The sequence below is a fragment of the Acartia tonsa genome, chromosome 13 (genome assembly GCF_053477335.1).
Source record: "Acartia tonsa isolate MP-2025a chromosome 13, ASM5347733v1, whole genome shotgun sequence".
NCBI classification, from domain to species: domain Eukaryota; kingdom Metazoa; phylum Arthropoda; class Copepoda; order Calanoida; family Acartiidae; genus Acartia; species Acartia tonsa.
Window position 1 is genome coordinate 22,639,444 of NC_137272.1, and position 22,331 is coordinate 22,661,774.

A 22,331-nucleotide genomic window follows, 5' to 3' on the forward strand; every position below is an offset into this window, starting at 1 on the left:
TAGAAAAATAATTTTGAAGAAATTGAAAATCATTAGAACTAATCCCAAATTCATTTGAGGATTTAAAAAGCTTAGAGCCTAAATCTGCTAAAGTAATAAGTGAACTGTCTCGGGGCATCCATTTAGGTATAATACGAATTGCGTATTGGAATTCTAGAATTTTTAATTGAATTAATAATTTTTGAATAACTAAATTACGGCTTCCAATACGCAAAAAAGAGTAAAGGCACATGCTATCTGTTATCCAAATAACCAGCTGTCCTTTAAGGGTGGCGAAATAATTGCTATAATGTTCAAAAGCTTTAACTATACTTAAAAGTTCTCTATGGCCTGAAGATAATTCAGCCTCTTGTGGAGTAAATAAATAATCAGAGATAATCTTACAGTCTCCAGCTTTAAATGAAAAGGCTGAGTGGTCAGAAGCGTCTGACACAAAAATATTACAATGTTTATTTAAATCATTAGGATCAATGTTGTCAATCAAGAAAGATGTTTGATGGGGGGAAAAAACTTCTATTGTTTTGGATTCAGTACGAATTGGTTGCCCGTTTAAAGAAACAAAATGTTCTTTACAGAGGGACAGCTCTTGAAACATATCTGCATTGACAAACAAAGCTCCTTTCCAGCCATACTGTGAGGTGTAAACACCAAGGGCATGATTAGAGTTTCTTGCCACGACGCGAATAAAATCTCCATGACTAAAATATGCATGACATAATTTGCCTAGAAAGGAGGCTAACATAATAACATCTACAGGATCGTTAAAATCAAAAGCAGCTAAAATTTTATCAAGAAGAAATAAAACTTTCTGAATTTTAACAATGGGCAAAGAAATTATCATTTTACTACTATCAAGAATAAAACCTAAATATTGTATACGACGAACAGGTTCTAGTTGACATTTAGAAAGTTGAAAATGCCAACCTGCACATAGTAAAACTGATAGGACAAAGTGAGTACTAAGAAGACATTTAAAATAATTTACTTCGACAGTCAGGCCGTCATCAATATAGACACTCACGTCTATATTGTGACGGTGACAAAAATGTTTAACTGGGCGTATCAAGGCATCAACTAGAAATACGGCTGAGGCAACCCCGAAGGGAAGCCTCAAATATTTGTAAAAAGAATAGGAATTATCAGCATTTTTATAACAAAAACCAAAAAGTTCAGTAACGGCAGGATGTAGATGTACTTGATGGTACATGCCCCGCAAATCCCAAGATGTAAAAAATACATCCTGAGAAATGCGAGGCAGCACTGTCTTAATATCATTTAAAGAGACGTTCTCTGGCTGGAGAAGTAGATTAATGTGGCGAGATAAGTCGATGCACAATCTAAAAGCAGGAAATATTTCGAAAAAATTAAAAAAGGGGTGAAAAAAAATGAAAGAATTTTTTAAAAAATTTGAATTTGAACAAAATAAAAAATATTTGAGAGGTAGGCACTGGTCGCCGGAAGGGAAAAGCAGTTTTTTGAAACAGGCTCTCTGAGATTATTACAGATTCTGATATATACATATATAGACTAATGAAAAATGCAAAAAACAAAATCAAAAGCGTTCCTTCTTGGGAGAAAATGCGGGAAAAAGATTTTAGCTATTTTTAAACTAAAATTTACATTAGCAAGCCTGTAAAAAAATATTTAACATTTTAAACATGTCATTGCTCAGCACCTAGAAGTGGTAGAAAAATGTTACACATACCATTGTAAAGCTCATAACCTCTAGTTTTCATATTGGTATATAACGTTTTTGTACTATTATTAGTTTTTTAGCTATCCTCTGAAGTATACACAAGTTTTAAAATGCAGTTTTTTCTTGAGAATTTAAAGTTTGATACTTGTTACACAAACCTTTTTCAAATTATATTACTTAGCACCTATGAGTTATAATTATTATTAGTTATATAATTATTTTATGTAAGTAAAATTGTATATTTTGGGTACTTTCAATTTTAGCTTAATTAAAAGTTGTCTTTGAAATGTGTATAGTTTGTAGCAAGAACCAAGGAGGGAGGGGGGGAGTTTATACACTTATAGGAAATTAAATTAAATATAAGATTTTGCCCTGGATGTTTTTGGGCTTGTTTTTATAATTATTAACCTTTTTGTAAAATCTCTTATAAGATTAAATCTACCAGTAAAACTGTAAAAATTGAATTTTGGCACTTTTCTTCTAGGGGCTAGTGGGTTAAAACAGCTCCAAAACACTAAAATCTAAGGTCTGAGCTTTTTTTTGAGATATCAAGCCAATTTTTTTAATGTAAACCTTTTTTTTACATAATTAAGCTAAGTAGTAAGTAGGCACTAAAGATTTCATTTTGTCACTTTTCTTCTTGGGGTTAGTGGGATATAACACCCCCCAAAACACTAAAATTTAAGGCTTGAGCTTATTTTTAGAGATATCAAAATTTAAAATTTATTCTCATAATTGAGATAAGTAGCCACTAAAGATTTCATTTTGGCACTTTCCTTTTTGGGCTAGTGGGGTAAAACAACCCCTTAAACATTAAAATTATATCTCAGTATCATATTTTGCCCTGGCTGTTTGGACTTGTTGTTATAGTTATCAAATGATTCTCTTGAAAGAGTGTGCCTAATTGAAATCTATAGTGATTTGAAAAAAAAGTATTCATTAACAAAATCAGCCCTATATATTTAAAAATAAGCCCAGAACTTAAAGTTTTAGTAGTTTTTGGGGAAGTTTTACCCCACTAGTCCATAGAAGGAAAGTGCCAAACTTAAGTTTTACTGGTAGATTTAATCATATGAGAGATTTTACAATGATCAGGTTTATAACTATAACAACAGAGCAAAATTTTATACTGAGTAGAAACTCTCCTTCTCACCTTGGATCTTATAAGTTTACAATTGGGGGGGAGGTGTTTCACCCCACTATCCCCTAGAAAGAAAGTGTTAAAATGAAATCTTTAGTGGCTACTTATCTCAATTATGAGAATAAATTTTAAATTAAAAAAATCATCTTAATATCTCTAAAAATAAGCTAAAGCCTTAAATTTTAGTGTTTTAGGGGGTGTTATACCCCACTAACCCCAAGAAGGAAAGTGGCAAAATGAAATCTTTAGTGACTACCTCAATTATGTAAAAAAGGTTTACATTAAAAAAATTGGCTTGATATCTCAAAAAATATGCTCAGACCTTAGATTTTAGTGTTTTGGAGGCTGTTTTAACCCACTAGCCCCTAGAAGAAAAGTGCCAAAATTAAATTTTTAAAGTTTTTAAAGCCCAAAAACATCCAGGGCAAAATCTTATATTTTATTTCATTTCCTATAAGTGTATAAACTCCCCCCCCCCCTCCCTCCTTGGTTCTTACTACAAACTATACACATTTCAAAGACAATTTTTAATTAAGCTAAAATTGAAAGTACCCAAAATATACAATTTTACCTACATAAAATAATTATATAACTAATAATAATTATAACTCATTAGGTGCTAAGTAATATAATTTGAAAAGGTTTGTGTAACAAGTATCAAACTTTAAATTCTCAAGAAAAAACTGAATTTTTAAAACATGTGTATACTTCAGAGGATAGCTAAAAAACTAATAATAGTACAAAAACGTTATATACCAATATGAAAACTAGAGGTTATGAGCTTTACAATGGTATGTGTAACATTTTTCTACCACTTCTAGGTGCTGAGCAATGACATGTTTAAAATGTGTGTTTATTTTTTTACAGGCTTGCTAATGTGAATTTTAGGTTAATAATAGCTAAAATCTTTTTCCCGCATTTTCTCCCAAGAAGGAACGCTTTTGATTTTGTTTTTTGCATTTTTCATTAGTCTATATATGTATAAATCAGAATCTGTAATAATCTCAGAGAGCCTGTTTCAAAAAACTGCTTTTCCCTTCCGGCGACTAGTGTAGGGAAAAGAATTGAAAACGAAAAGAATATTTTATAAAAAGGGGGGTAGAAAAAGAGGGGAATCAAAAAAATTTGAAAAAGAAATTTAGGATAATATTTATGTGTCGAAAAATTTCCTGAGTTTAGTTGTGTTAGTTAAACTACATGTTCTGCTAGCTACCGTAAGAGGTGAACAACAATAAGGCTGATGATCGATTTGAGCAATAATACCTTTGTCTAGCAAAGATTGAATCTCTTGACGGACAAATTCTGGATTGCGGACAGCGCTATTGTTGTTCTTCTCGAAATACGGTAACACTGGAGATGTAAAAACTTAAAAAAGATAGATTATGGAGAATAATTGTAAAAAGAAAACAAAAAAATTTTTTGGAACAATTTCATATAAGAAATAAAATGTGAAAAGAATTATTCTCAATAATCTACCTGGTTGATATCCAAAGGTAAGTGTTTGCAAAACAAAAGATGGTGCATGGAGAATATTTTTATAGAAATTAATTGCTGTAAGTGAATGAATCGAATAAGCTGGCGAATAACTAGATAAAAAATCCGATTGAATATCATATAAACGTTTATAATGGTCATAATCTTCTGTGAAACAAAAATTTTTTAGAGAAGCGATATGAAAATTTGGAATGTCTGAGGTAGGTATCTGTAGGTTTAAATCTTGAATAGCGTAAAGCGGGGTGGACTCATTATTTGGGGTTGGCGGAAGGACAGTCTTCGACTTTATGACCTTCGCCGTTACATCCGTGACAGCGAAGAGATCCTCGACCTCGTCCTCGAGATCCTCTACCCCTAGGGTTTGAGCCTCCATTTGAGTTAAACCGGCCGTTAGAGAAGCCGCCACGTGCTCCTCTGCTATAGTCCCCTCGAAAGTCCGGCAGGGAATCCGAGATCCGTTGCTGCTGGGTGGTGAGGTAGCGTCTGTTACCTGCTAGCGCCACCCGGTTGGCGTGGCCGATGTTTTTCGAAAAAGCCAGTTCGATATACCCGATGGAGCTTTCAGCTATCTAGATAAAAATGAAAATCTTTATAATTTGGAAAAGATATGTTAATCTTTAGCTCAATGAAAAGAAATGTGTCGTAGGAATTATCTTTCCTGTAGATAAAAATAAATAAAACTTAAATGAACTGAAAAATAATGCAAATGTCACAGAATAATCTTATGAACCTTTTTTCTGTGGTGCGGGAGCTAATAAAACTGGTGTTAATCAAATGTTTGCACGTCTTCATTAAAAAAGCACATTTGAAAAAAATAAATGTCATAAATAAAAAACGATTCCTATTGATCGAATTTGTACGTAAGAAATAAGAAAAAACTAAAAATGGCATAGGTTTAGTTATTACAAAACGAAAAAGAAGAAAAATTTTATGAATTTCTTGCCTTTATTGCTTGATAGCAGGCTTGCAGTGACTGCTGTAGGTCATATAACAAGTTCTTGGGGGCTTTCAGCGCCACAAGACGCTTCGCAGCATCCTCGACATAATTCTTCGAACGGCAGGTGTCTCTTAAGACACATTTTAAAAATGTGAGAGAGACGTCATTCTTTTCATCCAAAGACTTAATAGAAAAAACTATTGTGAGATTTCCAAGAAAAGAATTTCAAATTTGAAAAAAGATAAACAAAAACTTAATATTTGAAGATAGCAAAAAATACTTAAATGTGGAAAAGAGAAAAAAAAAAATTTTTGTAAAGAAATGTAGAAAAGAAAATGCCCTTAACCCAAGATAACTGCCCTTTTTTTTGTTTAAATAGACTAAATAACCCCTACATATATTAAAAAATATATGTTTGACCAAAAAAATTTTTCAAAAAATGTTTTTCTTACGTTTAAATGTTCGAAGAGGCGTTCCCGTTCGGCATGTATGTCTGCTGTCGTCATGCCAATCCAAGCAGGTGGGTCTGACAGTATTTCAGCTGCTCGCCGGAGGCGACGTCTAGCTTTTCGGCCGCCTACTAGTTGGCTGCTACTGTCGGAATCGGAAGAGTGCTTCTTGCTCTTCTTCTTTTTCTTCTTCTTTCCTAAAGAAAGAATGTATGAAAGCATAATAATCCGAAGAATAACGTCAAATATTCAATCGGTGTTCATAGAAAACAAGAAATTTGTCTTTCAAATAATTGAACCAAAATAAATTTCTGTAATAATATCGGAAAATTTTCAAATAGTTCATACATGAGAGAAAGAAAGGATTTCCTTTTAAGTATTGAAAAAAGTACCTTTTCTTTTCCTTTTAGGTTCATCTGATTCCGAAGAACTCGACGATGACGAGAAAGAACTGGTAGAAGAGGAACTACTAGAGTAGCGTTTCTTCTTTTTTGACTTCTTACGTTTAGGAGAAAAATCATCTAAAAATAAAAAGATTTAAAAAGAATAAAATGGAAAAAGGTGTAAGGTAGTAAAAAAGAAAGAATAAAAAAGAGGGGGGGGGGGGGAAAATTAAAAAAGTTTGAGAAAGAAAAATGTTTGGAAAGGTAAAAAATTTGTTAAGAAGACAAAATTCATATGAACTTCAATTTCTAAATCAATGAATCAAAATCATGAGAACTAAGCATGAAATTTTACCTGAAGACACTGAAGCATGTCTGACAGGCATCTTAACTTTCTCAGATTCAATATGTGGAGCTGCTGACACTGAAGGTCGCGCTGGAGCTGCAGACTCTTGAGGTCGCGCTGTCATTTTCGGAGGCTGATTAATTTGTGGCACAAAACCTATCCCCGGCAAATATGAGCCCGCTGGGGGAAGGTTGTTTAACCCCAAGGGATCTTTAGGATCCTGGGGAATAATAGTTTGTGCGACCGATGACGGACCTGGAGCTACAACCGACGAGGGAGCTGAGGTATTGACTGGGGCTGAATAGGATCTAGCCGAATTTGTGGTTGGAACCACTGTGGATGCGGGGGGGGGGGGATTATTATCCTCATCTGAGGAGTTGTGTGAATGTCCTGTAGGAACAGGCATTTTTAGGTCTGAAGAGGAAATTTAAATTTAAAGAAAAAATTTAACAATAATGTTAAATTAAAGAAACATCCACGAAAAATTTCATGCAAAAATAATAACAAATAAAAACATGCTGTAATTTTTAACAATTCAGTATTTTGCAAGAAAAGAAAAATTGAAAAAGGAAAGAAATTTTAACTTATTTCAAGAAAATAGTGGTGAAACATTAATTGAAAGAAAAATAAGAATTGTTTGTAATAAGAAAGAAAAAGAAAAATTTTAGTAATTTAATTTAATCAAGAAGTGACAAGGTGTTGCGACATTCTGCTTCGAAATCTTTAAAAAACTGGCCAAAATTATCATAAACAGATTTTGCGGCGAAAAAATCGTCATCTAAAGTATGGTTAATTTCTTCTAATTGTTCTTTATAACAAGATGCACGATTAATCAACTCTCTAACTACTAAATGTTTATCAGTTTTACTTTGATAAACGACAAAATAATGCAGGTTTAAGCCTAAAATCTGCTTATAGGCAACTATATTTTGAGCATGGAATGACTTAACACTCCTGAGTTTATAGAACTCGAATGGTGTCATGATAAAAAACGTTGATCTGAAAAAATGTTAGAGACATGAATAGGTAAGTATGTCAGTTTAGAAAAAACAATATTAATATAAAAATACCGGAATTAAGAAAGCAGAAAAATAAAAAATTTCTAATAATAACTAAAGGGTTAGGGAGGGTGGGTGAAAACGTATTAAAAAGCGATGTAAGAGAGAGTACTAGCTCTATCGGTGTAATGAAAACGAATGAAAATATGAAAAACGTTTTGTATTAAAGTAAGTTTTAGGAGATTTCAACTCGTGTGCCGGCAGGCTATAAAAACGTGCGACGCGCAAATTTTCGAGAATGCTCCGTGATGTATTTCAGCAATCGATCAATAAAATAATATCAATATTCCTCATTAATTCAACAAAAAATGGCCATTTTGTAACTTCATGTTATTCCATTAAAAACGTCTTATTTCGTTTCCTTATGCTACAATTAATATTTTTTATCGATCGATATTCCATAAATCACTAAAGAATCCGTCGAAAATAAGCTAAAAGAGTTTTAATATTGGGAAAATTCGAAGAATTCGATAAGTATTTAGGAACCAATCTCCATTTACTATTTAAATTCTCTTGAATAATCCCCAAATGCAAATAAAATCCCCAACTGAAAATAGTAAATGAAAAAATACGTTGAAAAAACATATATATAATACACTAAAAACTAAAACTTACTGTTGAAAACGTATTAAAAAGCGATGTAAGAGAGAGTACTAGCTCTATCGGTGTAATGAAAACGAATGAAAATATGAAAAACGTTTTGTATTAAAGTAAGTTTTAGGAGATTTCAACTCGTGTGCCGGCAGGCTATAAAAACGTGCGACGCGCAAATTTTCGAGAATGCTCCGTGATGTATTTCAGCAATCGATCAATAAAATAATATCAATATTCCTCATTAATTCAACAAAAAATGGCCATTCTTGTGTTGTATTCTGGCTGTGCTGCTAGGGCCGTTTTAGCCAGGGAGGGAGGGGACATTAGGCTGTGGATTATACTAGTCCCCATAGTTTTCTTATTCGTTGGCTCAACAATTTTTCGGACTTTCAATTACTTTTGATTGGTTGGATTATTAAGCTGATAGTCCCTACGTTTCAACCGTTAATTGTAATTTACAGATAGGGTAATTTCATGTATTATCATTAGGGATGTACATCAATTTATTGGTAATATTCCTTTAGATTCCTGCGTTTTAGCTCGCCTATTTCGAGATCTAGATGATTTATTTCGCTGCGCCATTAGTCACGCTAGCGTCCTTGTTTTTAACTCCTATGTGGTCATCTCATTTTGAACTGGTTAATATTAATACTATACAAGGATGACAACATCCATAAAGTTAAGCTAAATAACTCTTTATTAAATCTGGTTTAATTTGATTAGTTTATTGATCACTAGCGGCTTCGCCCTTGGCCTCTAGGGGCTTTGCCCCAAGAGGTTATTTTTAAAAAATCATTTCGAAATTCGTAAAAGGACCAGGGAAATCTTAAGCAAATTAAAAATGGGATTTTATTGTTTTTGTGGAGGGGTTGGGGGTGTCCCATCCCCCACGAAAATAGGGACAGACATCAAGCTACTTTGTATTATGGATAGAGATTTTCAGCTTATTATATGATGCTTAATCGTCAAAGGAATTTCAGACCTGAAAAGTTTTATGACAATTTTAGAATGTCGAAATATACCCTGAAACCGTCGTAAAACTTCTATCAACAGTTTAATGCTTACCAAATTGTTTCGGTAATTTTGATTTAAAGATTAGAATCTATTCGACTATTCTAACATGCCTAAATTCAAAATTGATTATTTAGCTATACGTTACGGTCGAACGAACCGACCCTAATTTTTTATAGAATTGCTTTGCTTAGCACGGTGCGTGTGTTACGTTTTGGAGCGCGGACAAATCTAAAAAGGAGGCCGTATTTACGTGTGTGTGGACGTCTCCCATACCCTTTCTCATTCCCCCAATATCCCCACCTCTCAATTCTACTCTTTATCCCCTCTAATACCCACTTCCCCTTATACTTCCGTTGCTCTTTACCCCTCTCCCTTTTCGCTTTCTCTACTCTTATTTATCCCACATCCCTCCTTTTAGTTCCTTACTTCCCTTCTCATTTTCACTTTCATTTACGCTGTGCATTCACTTCCGCACTTAAATTTAATTACGATTATTAGAACTGCAATTTATCTATGATTATAGCCTTAGTGCACAAGTGTATTTGCTGCATTCTTATTAATGCCCTTATTAAAATTAAAATATATCTTATTTGGTTTCTATCGTGTCTTGCAAATAATGTAAAAATTTGCGGAAGTGAATGCACACTACATTTGTTGCAATTCTTAATATTCGAGTATAATATTCGAGTATTAATAGACTGATCACTTACAGAATTTTATTGGAGCCGGATTCTAAATATGTTAAGGTTTTATTTTGAGTTTACATCCGAACAGACTAAGCTTACAAAACTTTTAAAAAGAACTTTTTTCTAAAATTTATTTAAATAAGTTTATGAACAATAATTGGAATTAATAGAGCACTGAGATATCTAGTTTAACTCTGCAGTGTATTGATATTGTCCGTATTTACTATTTGGCTAATTTGCAGAAGAGCTTTAAAATAATTCGCTTACTTTTTTTTTCAAAGTTCACCTTAACTTAAAATGGTGAATGTACAACAAAAAATCCAAGTGTTGTTCATTCCATCTCCTGCTTATGTTAGATAAAAAAAATACTGAATAAAAATAAAAGCATATACCTATTGAGTTTAATTTTAATATTTTATTATATTAGCGAAGCTACTCTATATTGACTGTGGTCAGACCGTAGAATATTTGCAGTAACTTTGTACATGTTTAATTAATAAAATGTATATTAAAATTAATAAAATTTATATAAATATTTGGCAGAATGTCCTTCATTTTTTTGAGGGGGAAAACTTTTCTACATTAAGGTTCTGACAGGTCAATTAAATAGGGATGATGATTCCTGCTACAGACTGGTATTTAAACATTATCAGTAAGTCTACGTTCTTATTAAATATTACGATTTTTTAGTCTTCATTTTGTGTAAAGGTTAAAATTTTTTCTTCTATGTAGGTTTTAAATGATATTAAATATAATAAATGCGTTTTTTCTCTACTACTGAAGGTTTGTTTGTTTGACTGTCTTTTAATAAATTAAACTTCACTTTTATTGATATTGTACTATATGTTTAGTATGAAAAACTTTTCCATGTGTACTTAATTTTACTCTCAAAACTTTGCCATTGTCACTTTTAATCTTAATTGTCCACAAAAGCTCCCATAAACTATTCAATTGGTTATTGTATAAATAGCTTCAATACTAACGATTAATATAGTTTATCGTCTCTAGTCTCTAGGGCGTGTCGCTCCACCTCCCCTCTTGTCAAAAGATGTTGGGGTCACTTTTTTTAATCTGTTCACGAGATCTTCGCGGACATACATATTACATACATACATCCAGATAGATATCCTGTTACTTTAGAATATGAATCCCTATCAAATACTATGATGATGTATGTCCATTAAGATCTTGTAACAGCTATTCATATTACTAAGATTCGTGTTTTCGGGGACTTTAACTATCCTTATATTAAAGTAACATGTGTCTTTGTCTGTTTGTTTGTACCGGAGGATCTCGCTAACCGCTGAACCGGGTTCTCCTTAACAGGGTAGCTTAAAAGAGGTCCCGGTAAGGTTTATAACTATTTTTGGGGAGGGTACCACCACCCTCCCAAGAGAAATCGCCCCTAGAAAAAACTTACACCCCCTCCACCCCCCCAAAAAAAATTTTAATTGCAAAATCTAAAAAAAATAAATTGGGTTATCAAATTCGACTCTTCCCTCCCCTTCTCAAGTGCCCCTAGAGGCCTCTAGGGGGCGTAGCCGCTAGTTTTCTATTAAATTGTTTGGTAACATTTTATTAAAAAGTAACGCAGCTAGTAGTTTTCAATGACAATGATAAAGAAACAATATCAGTTGATCCCGTAACTCTTCCAGTAAAATAATAGTTATTTCTCCCATCGTATTATAAACAGCTTTCCGTGGATATAAAATACACAATTATAAGATTAAAACCAGTTTTTTTAGCCCTTTCCTATGGCATATGACTGTACATTTTATAAATTTGTAGAAAACTGGATATAATACGATGCTAGACATAATTATTCAGTATGACTGATAACCGGTTTAATCCACCGGATTTTAATCGGTTGCGAAGCAATACGGGAAAACAGTTTCCAAAACTTTTAACTAAATATACATATATAAATAACTTTTGTCAACATGATATTGTGCAATAAAATGCATCAACAATAATAGTAATACAACAAGCACAATGAAGAACCAAAGCAACAAAGTGAATGTTCAAAATCAAAGTAGAAACTGATCAAAGCACAAAGAAAATAGTGAATAGTTTTTATGTTTGAGTGAAAGAGAAAGTTGTTTTACTTTCCTACATTTTGAAGCGTAGCTACTCCATAGTTATATACGTCCGTTTTATACCATTAATAGATTTTTAAAATGTCATTCCATTTTATGGTTTTTCAAAATTGCTTGCTCAAAAATGATGATGCATTCAACGGGGATAATTAAAGTTTCGTCACAATGCAATGCAAAGCTACTCTATAGTGGTGTGTGTGTGTGTTTGTATACAACTTCAAATCTCTAGAACGGCAGAACTTCTAAAAGGTTTCAGGGAGGTTTTATGTTGTCATCAGTAGCACCTACCGCTGCTTTGTATGGCGTCTAACGCTATGTTATGTTACATGTATATAAAGTGCAACTGCTAATTCTTTTCACTACTTGCCAATGAATTTGGGATTTTAAGGGAAGTTTGTTATGGTCAAATTCATTTATGGAATGCACAATTCTTGAAGAGGGGGGTTTTGCCTTTATTGCCCCTTCTTTCTCGGGGGAGTGTTTGGCCTCTGTAGGCTAGTGTCATTGTAATATTTGTAGCGTAACTACTCACAAATTGTCCTCTCCGTACTTTTCCTATCTGAAATTACAACTTACTTTGTTCGTCGAGAGACAGTTTTATATATTGTTATGGAAAAGTTTCGTCTTTTCTACTATTTGTCTGTTCATTTATGACCGCCGAACATCTGCTGTATACAATCCGTTGTCGATGTTCAGTCCATTCATGTTTTTTTTTGTGCGCTTCGCTGTTTAAAGACTTTGTCATCCTTGTTTTTATTTTGATAGATCTTTCTAACTAACTAATATTTATTTTCAGAAATATATACCTATGTTACAATGACGCGAATAGATCCAAACCAGTTGTTAACCACAATGAGTGTGCTGCTAGCACCAGACGGAGGCATCAAGTCTATTGAGGAGGTAGGACGTTTGTTTATAGCGTAGCTTCTCTATAAGTTTGTATGTTCGCCGTATCGTCAGATACTTTATTTGTTTCATTAAGTTTAAAAACATTAATTGTCTAGATATATAAGTTAAATTAGTTTTCTTATGATTTGTAATTTTGTTATGATAAAAATTTCAGTACCCAAGGATTAGTATATACTTCCTATTTTCACGCTAATTTACAGGGAGGGTGGGAACATTGGACTGTAAATTATACTGGTACCCAAACTTTTAATAGCACAAATAATAAAGTATTCTTTGTTAAATCTAGATTTTTTGGTTCAAGCTAGCAGTTACTAAACTTTTCAACTAATAATTTTTATCATTCTTGTGCTTCAATTTTGATATATTTTCGGTAACCCTGGAATTCCAACCCATTCCCATCTTTGTGTGCAGAGTTCTGCCCTTGGTAGCTATTAATGTAGAGATTGTATAATGTATATTGATTTAACCGTTATGTCCCTAGTTTTATAGGGAGATATAGGAAAAAAGTGAAAACTGGGAACAAATATCACATTCAATTAAAATGTTTAAAATTATTTTTTTTTGTCCAGGTTCCCCGAATTGTTCAGCTAATGCACAAGTTCTCAAAGAAATTGGTTTCTAAATGTATCTACATTCATATTTTAAGGTAACTTATTTTAACCATTTAAAAATTTTAATGTTGCTTCTTTATTCCCATAATGTTCATACAGGGGTGTATATTCTGCATGGGATCCCCTGCTCAGGGGGGGGGGGGGGAATAAAAAATAAGTGGTTGGAGGGAAAAAAATGTAAAAATAAGAAAACTGAAAACATTTTTTCCATTTCGCCCCCCTCCTTGGTTAAAAAAACTAAAAAAATGTGTGGTAGGAGGGATAAAATAAATAAAATATAGAATTCTTTAAATATTTTTCTATTTCCCCCCCTACTTTTTAAGAAATATCTAGGGAAAAAAGTTTGTAGCAGGGGAAAAAAATAAATCTTGTGCAGAATATACACCCCTGTGTTCATATTATTCAAAAGATTGTTAGTTTATATCGTGTAATTTTATTTTTATGAAATTTAGAAAGTAAGTGATAGAATTCATTTTTACCTAGACTACTACTTACATTTTCAAAAAGTTTCGGAGCCTTTTTCTCAATTAGATTCTTTTTTTTCAGATCCTCATCGCCAGAGCTATTAGAACAGTTTTTAGCTAAGAACGGCTGGGAGCTTTTGAATCAATGGTAAGTGTCTTTTTAGTATTACAGTAAGCAGTATTTTATCGTCCGCTGTAAAAGATAGCACTTAAATGTTTTTCTTTTAAAGATTCTCTTTTACAAATCTAACATAAAGCTTTAACTCTCTTTGTACGATCGTAACTAACGTGATTAGGTGGAAATCTGGCTGCTGTATGAGATAAGTGTCTGAAATGTCTGAAGATTCCCTGAGGAAAAATAACATACATATTATCTTTTATTTAATATTTTACAGGAGCATTGAAAATTGGGAGGATGGGGAGGCTGTAGAAAAATAGCTTAAAACCATCCTTAGAAACAAATTAAGGTCCTAAATTACTCTTAACTACGTTATACAAATGATTTTAAAAGGTATTTTTTTCTTAGGTTTTTTGATGCATATACAAATGGCAACCTTTATCTTTGCGGCGACCTTGTCCGTTTGTTTGCCCTGTGCCCGATGACTGGGCACAGACTGAAGTCAGATCCGTCGACAAATCAAGCCCCAAGAATACTGAGACAACTCAGCACTGACACCAGGATTGAGGCGGAGATTAGAAATTTGTCCACACAGGTAATTGTGCTTGTTATTGTACAATTGTAGGAAGAACTAATATTTTGGAATGATACAGTAATAGGACAATGGCATAGAAATTTATCTTCTTTTCCTGTTATGTTATTGTTCTTCTAATGCTGGTGAAAGAAAGAAGTTAAAATAATTTTATTTATTTGCTTTATTCCTCTGTTCAGTCATTTCCTATGAGAAAAAATTGGAGGAAATAAATACAAATTTTTTGTCTTTCAAGTTTCATTAGACCTAATCATGTACATTTTCAGTTTGCAGGGAAATAACATTAGATAATAATATATTCCCCTTCAAATTCTTACCTGTAAAACTTTCTTTTAATAAATACCTTGTAATTATGCCAGGGTGGAAGGGGAATATGATACAAGAATTAATTCATCGCCGTAGGACTCTCCTTAATGTATTATGTAAAATGTTCTATAATGTCTATATGTTTGTAGGTTGTCCACCAATGGATCAGAATAGCCAGGAAGAAACCCTTGGACGATGATTACGCCGCCCCTGAAGATGGGGGTGGACAGGGTGGGGATTATTATAATATGGCAGAGGAAGAACCAGTACAGGTTAGTTACCTGGAGCAACATTGAAATGCTTAAACCAGGATATGCCTAATGTTGACAAACTTACATTTAGATACATAATTTTATATATGCTGTAGTAGATCAATCCCATTTTTAACATGTAATAAATGAATGTACGCCACGGACAAGGACATTCTTGTAACAAGTTTGGAGATGCAACGGTATTTCGATTCTACCTAACTGCCGGACTGTTACAGGAATCTTAGCCCAAAGTTTAAAATCGTTAGGAAGTTTCTGACTATAACATACTTAAATCGATTAACGATTAATCTAAAAAAACGTATTAATATTTACCTAATAATAATAACTTATTATTTATGTTTTAGGAATATGACGCGGATCATTCCGAAGACTATGTGCCTCCAGTCAAAACCAAGAAGGTTGATAAGAAAGATGGGGTGGCTGTAAAGAAAACTCAGGGTGTTAAGAAGGCCAAGGCACAACCCAAACCCAAAAATAATGCTCTAGAAAAATTGAAAAAGAAAGATGATAATAAAGGTATAAAGACTTACATATCGAAATTAAACAAAAATCTTGAATATTATTTAGTTATTCTTGGGCTCACTTGTATAGGTATGGCACTTTTGTAAATATTGTACTGTTCACTCAAAGAGGGGGGATTTGAATGATTTTGGTACCTAAATTTTTTTCTGAAATTAGAAATATATTATACATTTATCAACTATATGTTTGTTTAGACAATGATAGTGTAGATGACCTACTCGATGGAACAACTTCAGAAGACAGTGACAGTGATTCCGCGGACGAGATGGTTGAGCGGCAGAAGGCCATGGCGGCTAAAAGAGCCGCTCTGGGTGCTAAAAAGCTTGCAGATCTAACAAGTGTTAATAAATCGCCGACTTCGGCCAGTTCCAAATCAAAGTTTGAGGTAGGTTTTAAATTTTTTAAAATTTGGTCTTTTGTTCCATTGAAAGAGATGTTCTATCGGATTAAAACTTTGTAAGGTTTTAAGGAAAATGTATTTATTTTTGAATTTAATTTGATTTTTATTGTTAAATGTGAAAGTTTATATTTTAGATAGGACAATTCACCTTCCATTTATTTTTGTCTTTTCTTATGAAATATTTTATTCTTTTCAAAGGAGCGCGAGAAAGAAATTCGTCGAAGGCGCGAAGCGCAGGCAGCCAAAGAGCGTCGGGCTGAACGCGCGAAGCCATACTCGCGAACAGAACTGCGGGGAGACCTAGAGGATGGGGAGAAGGATAGAATTAAGAAGATAGCTGCTGCGCTGAAAGAACAAAATAAGAATAAATCTAAGATTTCTAGTCTTGGCAGAATTCCTAAACTTCCCAAAAAGGTATTTTTTGTTTGTTTTAAAGTATTTTCATGTTCAGTTTACGTACAACATAGATGTTTTATTATCTTTAAACTTGCATTAAATGTGTTTTGTTTACATTAAGCTTTAATGCAATCTTAAGTAACACATTTTAAACTAGTTTTTCTTGAATCGTCATATTTTATATGAGAATATTATGAAAAATTAAATTCGACTAGGTATTATTAATCTTTATTGAAATAGTGAATGTTTTAATGCCGTACAACCACTTCAGGACGTCCAAGCTTTTTTTTTTTTTGGGGGGGGGGTGATATATTTGCATAAATTTTTTTAAATCCTTTATTTTTATAGGAGGTACCTGCCGCCGCCGTAAAGAGCGAGACTGTCAACGGAGAAGTTGGTTTCAGCGCCATGCTGGGCTCTCTTGACACAGCCAAGCCCAAGCCCAAACCATCTCTGGTTAAGAACAAAAACCGAGACCTGCTGGAAACCCTAACTGCTAAACCTCGCTCTAAAGCAGAATTGGAAAAAGAACAAAAGGAGAAAGAGAAGCAGATTCAAGAGCGTATGAAGGAAGATGCAAAAATTGAGGAGAAGATTAAGAAAGAAGAGGAAGAACGAAAAAAGATAGAGGCGGAGAAACAACAGAAATTGGAGGAGGATAAAAAAGTAGAGGAGGAGAAACAGGCGGCTAAAGAGAAAGAAGCTGAAAAGAAAGATGAGAAAAAGACAGAAAAGAGAGAAAGAAAGAATTCCTCCTCAAGTAATTCCAGCAACAGTAGTGATGATGAAAGAAGAGAAAAGCGTAGAAAAGAGAAGGAGGAAGAGAGACGGAAAAGAAAAGAAAAGGAAGAAAAAAGAAGGAAAGAAAAGGAGAGAGAAAAAGATAAAGAACGCAGAGATTCAAATTCGTCAGATAAAGATAAGGAGAGAAGTAAGGATAAAAAGGATAAAACTAAAGATAAATCAAAGGATGATAAGGAGATAAAGTCAAAAGAAGAGAGAAAAGGAGAAAAAAGATCATCCACCGAAGAGAAACAAAGTGTTAAGGTATTTTTATTATCTAAAATTATTTCACACATTTTTGCTTCCAAAACTATTGTTTCGAAAAATAGAATATTCTACTTAAAGAAAATTTAGTAGTGAAGCTACTAAATACACAGAATTAATTTTACCATTGTAAAATTATCTTGTTTATTGGCAGATTTAAAAAATATTAGTAAAGATTGCTTTATATTTAATCTGGACCTATAAGAATCTTCACTTTTAAGAAGAACCAAATCGGTTCAATGATAGAATGACACGGACTCGGACATCCTGTAACTTTCATTATAATAAAATATTGTACCTAACATGTTCTTTGAAATTTTTAATTCTTTTTTTTATTTAGAAGGTTAAAGTTATCAAAGAAAGCAATATGTTTGGTGATATTCTCAGCTCAATTATGAAGGTAATTTGATAAAATTTTAGTACCATCGCGCAGCTACTCTATAACTTGACTAGATATTATTTTTTTGTTTGTCCTTAAATTACAAAAAAAAACAGTTAAAAACGCATTTAAATGAAAATTATTGAAGAGCAAAATTATGACATCTATTGATTTTACTATAATCTTCATCATAACTGTCCTTATTTCCTTTATTCTAAAGACTATACATACATATATTATTATTGCGTTTTTAAATCCACCATTTAATATATTTTGTTATCTTTTGAAAACATAATCCATATATAATATATTTGTTTAAAAAAATAAATAATTTAGGATGATAAAAGCAAGAAAAAGCGTAGACCCTCAGATAAAGAAAAGGTAAAAAATCATTTATATTTTTTTATCGCATCGTGTTATAGACATCTTTCCGCGGACATTAAAATGAAAAACTAAAACCAGCTTTGTTAGCTCCGAGGGCCCGGGCTCGGATACTATTGTTAAACCTTTATTGGTTGGTTGAAATTAGCAGAATCCATAAGTTTTAATCTAAAATTTTCATTAACATAATGATGGATTAACATAAATTTAATCTTCATTGTCTCATCCCTTAGAATCCCTGCATTATGATTATTTTTTAGGAAATGTCCAAGAGCAAAGAATCAGAAAAAGACTCATCTGACAACAAAAAAGATGAAGAAAAATCCGAAAATTCTGAATCAGCTGTTGAAGAGAGATTAAGCCCCATCAGAGAGGAACAGTCAGAGAGTGGGGACAGTTCAGTACGCCAGAGGGAAAAGAAAGGTAGGTTTTTAATAAGCCTTATTATTACAAGAATTGCCTAATCTCAAAGAAGAAAGAGGGACATAGGAAGACCAGTAGAAAATATATCAATATTAAGAGCATAAGTTTTCATAAAATCTAATCTTGTAATTTTTGAGTTGATTAACAGTAATAGAATATATTTCAATGTTTGTTTATTTTTAGGTATTCTTGTCTATGCCCGCGGATTTAAAGCAAAAAGATCTCTGAGATGGGCCAATGAAATGAGCTTAGTTCAGGTAAAAATCATAATTTGGGAAATTTTGGATGTGTTTGTGTTTTTCTCTTGAAAAAAATATTTTTTTATTAACTTATACTTATATACTTATTACTTATGGCTACCAACATGAAATAGTTACGGTCAAAAATGTAAGTTTTTATGAAAACTAATCTTGTTTTAGATTGAATATTTCGAGTTGGATGAAACAGAGAGAACCAATGTATTTAAACAGAAGTTGAACTTTGCTGAGCGCAGAAAGCAAGAACTTGTGATGGAGAAGAATAAAATGAAACATGGAGGGGGTGATGAGGGACTTCACAGTGGACATTATGAGGTAAGTTATCGTATCTGTCTTGTTGTGCAACGTTTATGCTAGCACAACATTTGAATGTCTGTTACCACCACCAGTGAGGAAGGAGACATTGGACTGTAATTTAAACTTGTAACCAAAGTTTTATAGCCACGTTATCTTATTTAATGGCTCAATAACATTAAGTACTTATATGAGTCTTGATACGCGGGTTCAAAACTTGTCCAAACTTTTCAACCATTAATTTAATCTACATATGGGGTAATTTTGTTTATTATCATTAGGGATGTATGAGAATTTATTGTCCTTTTTTTATTCTTCCTTGGTACCACAAAGAATTATAAACAATTTATACCTTCTAGCATTTCAGTTACATCATATATAACATCTGAAAGTTTTCTTTTATGTACCTGAAGACAACTCTGTACATGGTTGTATAGGAATTATTAATAAATATGGTTCTTTTTAGCATGAAGAAAAGAGGTGGAGCCTGTCTAGGCTGGATATTGAGCACCCTGTAGAATATGGCTGTGAGAGTAAGGTAATCACATTTATTTATTAATAGAAGGACGGACTTACAGATTATTTTGTGAATACACTATCTTCTTATCAACATATTTGTACTAGTTATATCTTCCTTAATTTATATTTTCTATTTTCACAAACTAATTTCTTCTATTACACAATTTATTTTCTAGGAAAGAGACGTGCAACGAGAACGAGAAACGCGTGTGTTGACGCAGCTCTACTTTGGAAACTCCATGCCGTCAGATCCCAGTGAGCCCGACCCTATGCCCAAGAGCGCGGGCACTGTGGAGCCCAAAGCCATTCCTCAAATCGACCTCACAAACACCAACTCAGAAACCGATTTTTCGGCCAACGGTTGGACATCAAAACTGCCACCGCCGCCTACCGCTTTTGATGCACTCATTGCAGCGCCGGTCAAGAAATCATCATCGCTGGAACGTACATCGCCAACAGACCACTCAGCGCCGCCACAAGCAGCAGCATCAACAGCTGCATCAAAGCCGCCGACTAACTTGCAAGAATTATTGTCTAGTTTAAAACCTGGTTTGTTGGAAAATATAGTCAACATGGCAAATACAATGTCTAGTTCTTCAAGTAATAATACAAGTGCTAGCGGACATAATAATCAAAATAACGCAAAAAGTGCCGTATCTCCCACATATGATAATAACTACCATAATAATAAACCGTTTAATAAATCAGAAACAGCGGGAAATAACCGACCAAAATTTACTCTACCCCCGCCGGTTAACCACAACGCCCCCTATCCCAAAGGACCCCAGCGCGGGTTTGAGGCCCGCGGCGGTCATCAATCGCGCGACCGGGACAATTGGGACAACCACCGTAATGACCGCAATAATCATTACAATAACCACCACCACGACAATTATCACAGCGGGGCGGGTGGCCGCAAAGTTTGCAATTTTTTCGCCAAAACTGGAAAATGCCGTTTCGGCGATAATTGCACATTTGCCCACATACCTTCAGATAATCATCATAATCATAATACAAGAGTCTATTAATTTGCATTCATTTTTTTGTATGTTATATAGATCATTTTTCAATAGTGGATAAGCAAAAAGTCTTTGAAATAGCGGCATAAACAACGCAAAGCAAGAACTAGGCAATAAACGCAGAAAATTATTTATGCAACAGAAGTACTTGGAAACGTCATATTATTCTTTGTAATTTAAAAAAAAGTATAAAAAGTAATAAAAGGGCGTTAATTATAAATTAAGTTATGTTGAGTTTGAAGGGTTAAAGTATTTTATGTCGAGTGCCAGTTAGTAAGCTGCAAGATTAGATTAGAAATCTCAAGTTTTAAGATGTTAATTAAGACGCTAGTAAGTATGAATTAATTAGGTTTAGATGGCTAGAAACTGGCAAAATGACATAAAATTAGGATAGGTTCTTTTCTTTTGCGCCGCTTTTTTCTTGCTTTTTTCAAGCCAATGCTTTTTAGAAAGTTCTGCTACTTCTATAAATTAAAAATATAAATGAAAAAGTAATTATCCAAGTTCACCTTTGAAAAATGATCAGAATGCTTTTCGTTACTATTTTGTACCTTTATGTAAAATTTATATTGAAACCTTCTCTAAAATAAATGTTATATATTAGAAATCCATCTTTCTTCATTAAAAGACGTAAATTTACCTAATACTTTATCATATGTCTAATGCATTTTTTAAATAAGAATCTTCAAGTCCTCTATAAAAATTAGAAATTTTCGGTTAGTTAAAAAATAAAGGTATTTCTTTATTGTTAATATTTCTATTGTCAAAAGAAATGATATAAAAAATTTTCATTAAGAATAACTTCAAGAACAATTATATTTATGATTTTAAAGATGTTAAACAAATAATTTATTGGATTTCTAAATATCTTCCTGAAATAAAATCATTATTCCAAAGGTCCTTATAAATGTCGTCTTCCATAATTGAATAATGCCGCGTATAATTATGTAAACTTCGCCATTATGGAGCTGCACAGCTGATCACGCGTAGTTGAGGTGAAAAAGTCTCTGTGGAGAAGTGCAGGGCGAAAAAACGAGTGATTTTGTTCACTATGGCCTTTCATATAATGTATTTTTTATTTTCCACAAGTGAAGTTTACCATGTAGCATTTAAAAATCCATAGAATAATGCAAACTTCATTTTTCAGTTAATTTTATTAGTACGTAATTAAGATTTTGTACTTTTAAGTGATGTTTTTGGATCTTTTTGAAAGCTTTGATTAATTTATTAGTATTTAATTAATATCTTAAATATCTACAAATTTATATATTTTTTAAGAACAGTCAATCTTTGGGGAGTGGGAGGGGGGGAATAGTTGTACCATGTTTGATCAATCGATCTTCGATCCCTCTGCCATAATATGTTTAATTTTTAAAACTATAATTTGTATTTCATTATATTTGAAAGTAGTAAATGTATTTTTTCGTATGTAATCTTAATTTAACTTAAAAGTGTCTATAAGTGATTAATGATTTTTCCTATTTTAATGTTTTATATACCCTAATTTTTATGTGTTTTATTTTTTTTC

At 32.9% G+C, this 22,331-nt stretch overlaps 2 protein-coding genes across 7 annotated transcripts; one reads left to right on the plus strand and one right to left on the minus strand.

Annotated features, from left to right (window-relative positions):
- Nucleotides 1–4,582: 4,582 nt before the first annotated feature.
- LOC145304127 (uncharacterized) lies at nucleotides 4,583–6,246 on the minus strand. The gene is made up of 4 exons (XM_080145884.1): nucleotides 6,110–6,246; nucleotides 5,721–5,914; nucleotides 5,275–5,451; nucleotides 4,583–4,900 (listed from the first exon to the last, which is right to left on the minus strand). Exons 2-4 carry the CDS (start codon nucleotides 5,772–5,774, stop codon nucleotides 4,583–4,585), a joined length of 549 nt encoding a protein of 182 aa, XP_080002010.1. The 5' UTR covers nucleotides 5,775–5,914; nucleotides 6,110–6,246.
- Nucleotides 6,247–12,661: 6,415 nt separating this feature from the next.
- LOC145304128 (uncharacterized) lies at nucleotides 12,662–21,410 on the plus strand. 6 transcript variants are annotated; one of them, XR_013873995.1, is made up of 17 exons: nucleotides 12,662–12,794; nucleotides 13,373–13,449; nucleotides 13,961–14,026; nucleotides 14,405–14,591; nucleotides 15,044–15,166; nucleotides 15,511–15,682; nucleotides 15,883–16,073; nucleotides 16,287–16,502; nucleotides 16,833–17,531; nucleotides 17,872–17,931; nucleotides 18,247–18,291; nucleotides 18,552–18,714; nucleotides 18,898–18,971; nucleotides 19,134–19,286; nucleotides 19,732–19,803; nucleotides 19,961–20,871; nucleotides 21,296–21,410. XR_013873995.1 is itself a non-coding variant. In XM_080145889.1 (17 exons), exons 1-16 carry the CDS (start codon nucleotides 12,711–12,713, stop codon nucleotides 20,810–20,812), a joined length of 3,234 nt encoding a protein of 1,077 aa, XP_080002015.1. In that variant the 5' UTR covers nucleotides 12,662–12,710; the 3' UTR covers nucleotides 20,813–20,856; nucleotides 21,253–21,410. The 6 variants fall into 6 exon arrangements, 4 of the variants coding, with proteins under 4 accessions (XP_080002015.1, XP_080002014.1, XP_080002011.1 ...); XR_013873994.1 differs by having other exon boundaries at nucleotides 21,308–21,410; XM_080145889.1 differs by having other exon boundaries at nucleotides 19,961–20,856; nucleotides 21,253–21,410.
- Nucleotides 21,411–22,331: the final 921 nt, after the last annotated feature.

Excerpts from the sequence above, each read along its gene's own strand:
- LOC145304128 (XM_080145889.1), top strand. The coding sequence starts at position 12,711 with ATGACGCGAATAGATCCAAACCAGTTGTTAACCACAATGAGTGTGCTG. Across the intron at positions 14,027-14,404 it reads TGGGAGCTTTTGAATCAATG|GTTTTTTGATGCATATACAA; the intron begins GTAAGTGTCTTT and ends TTTTTTTCTTAG. Across the intron at positions 19,287-19,731 it reads TTCACAGTGGACATTATGAG|CATGAAGAAAAGAGGTGGAG; the intron begins GTAAGTTATCGT and ends GGTTCTTTTTAG.
- LOC145304127 (XM_080145884.1), bottom strand. The coding sequence starts at position 5,774 with ATGACGACAGCAGACATACATGCCGAACGGGAACGCCTCTTCGAACAT. Across the intron at positions 5,452-5,720 it reads GCCTCTTCGAACATTTAAAC|TCTTTGGATGAAAAGAATGA; the intron begins GTAAGAAAAACA and ends TTTTCTATTAAG. Across the intron at positions 4,901-5,274 it reads CCTGCTATCAAGCAATAAAG|ATAGCTGAAAGCTCCATCGG; the intron begins GCAAGAAATTCA and ends ATTTTTATCTAG.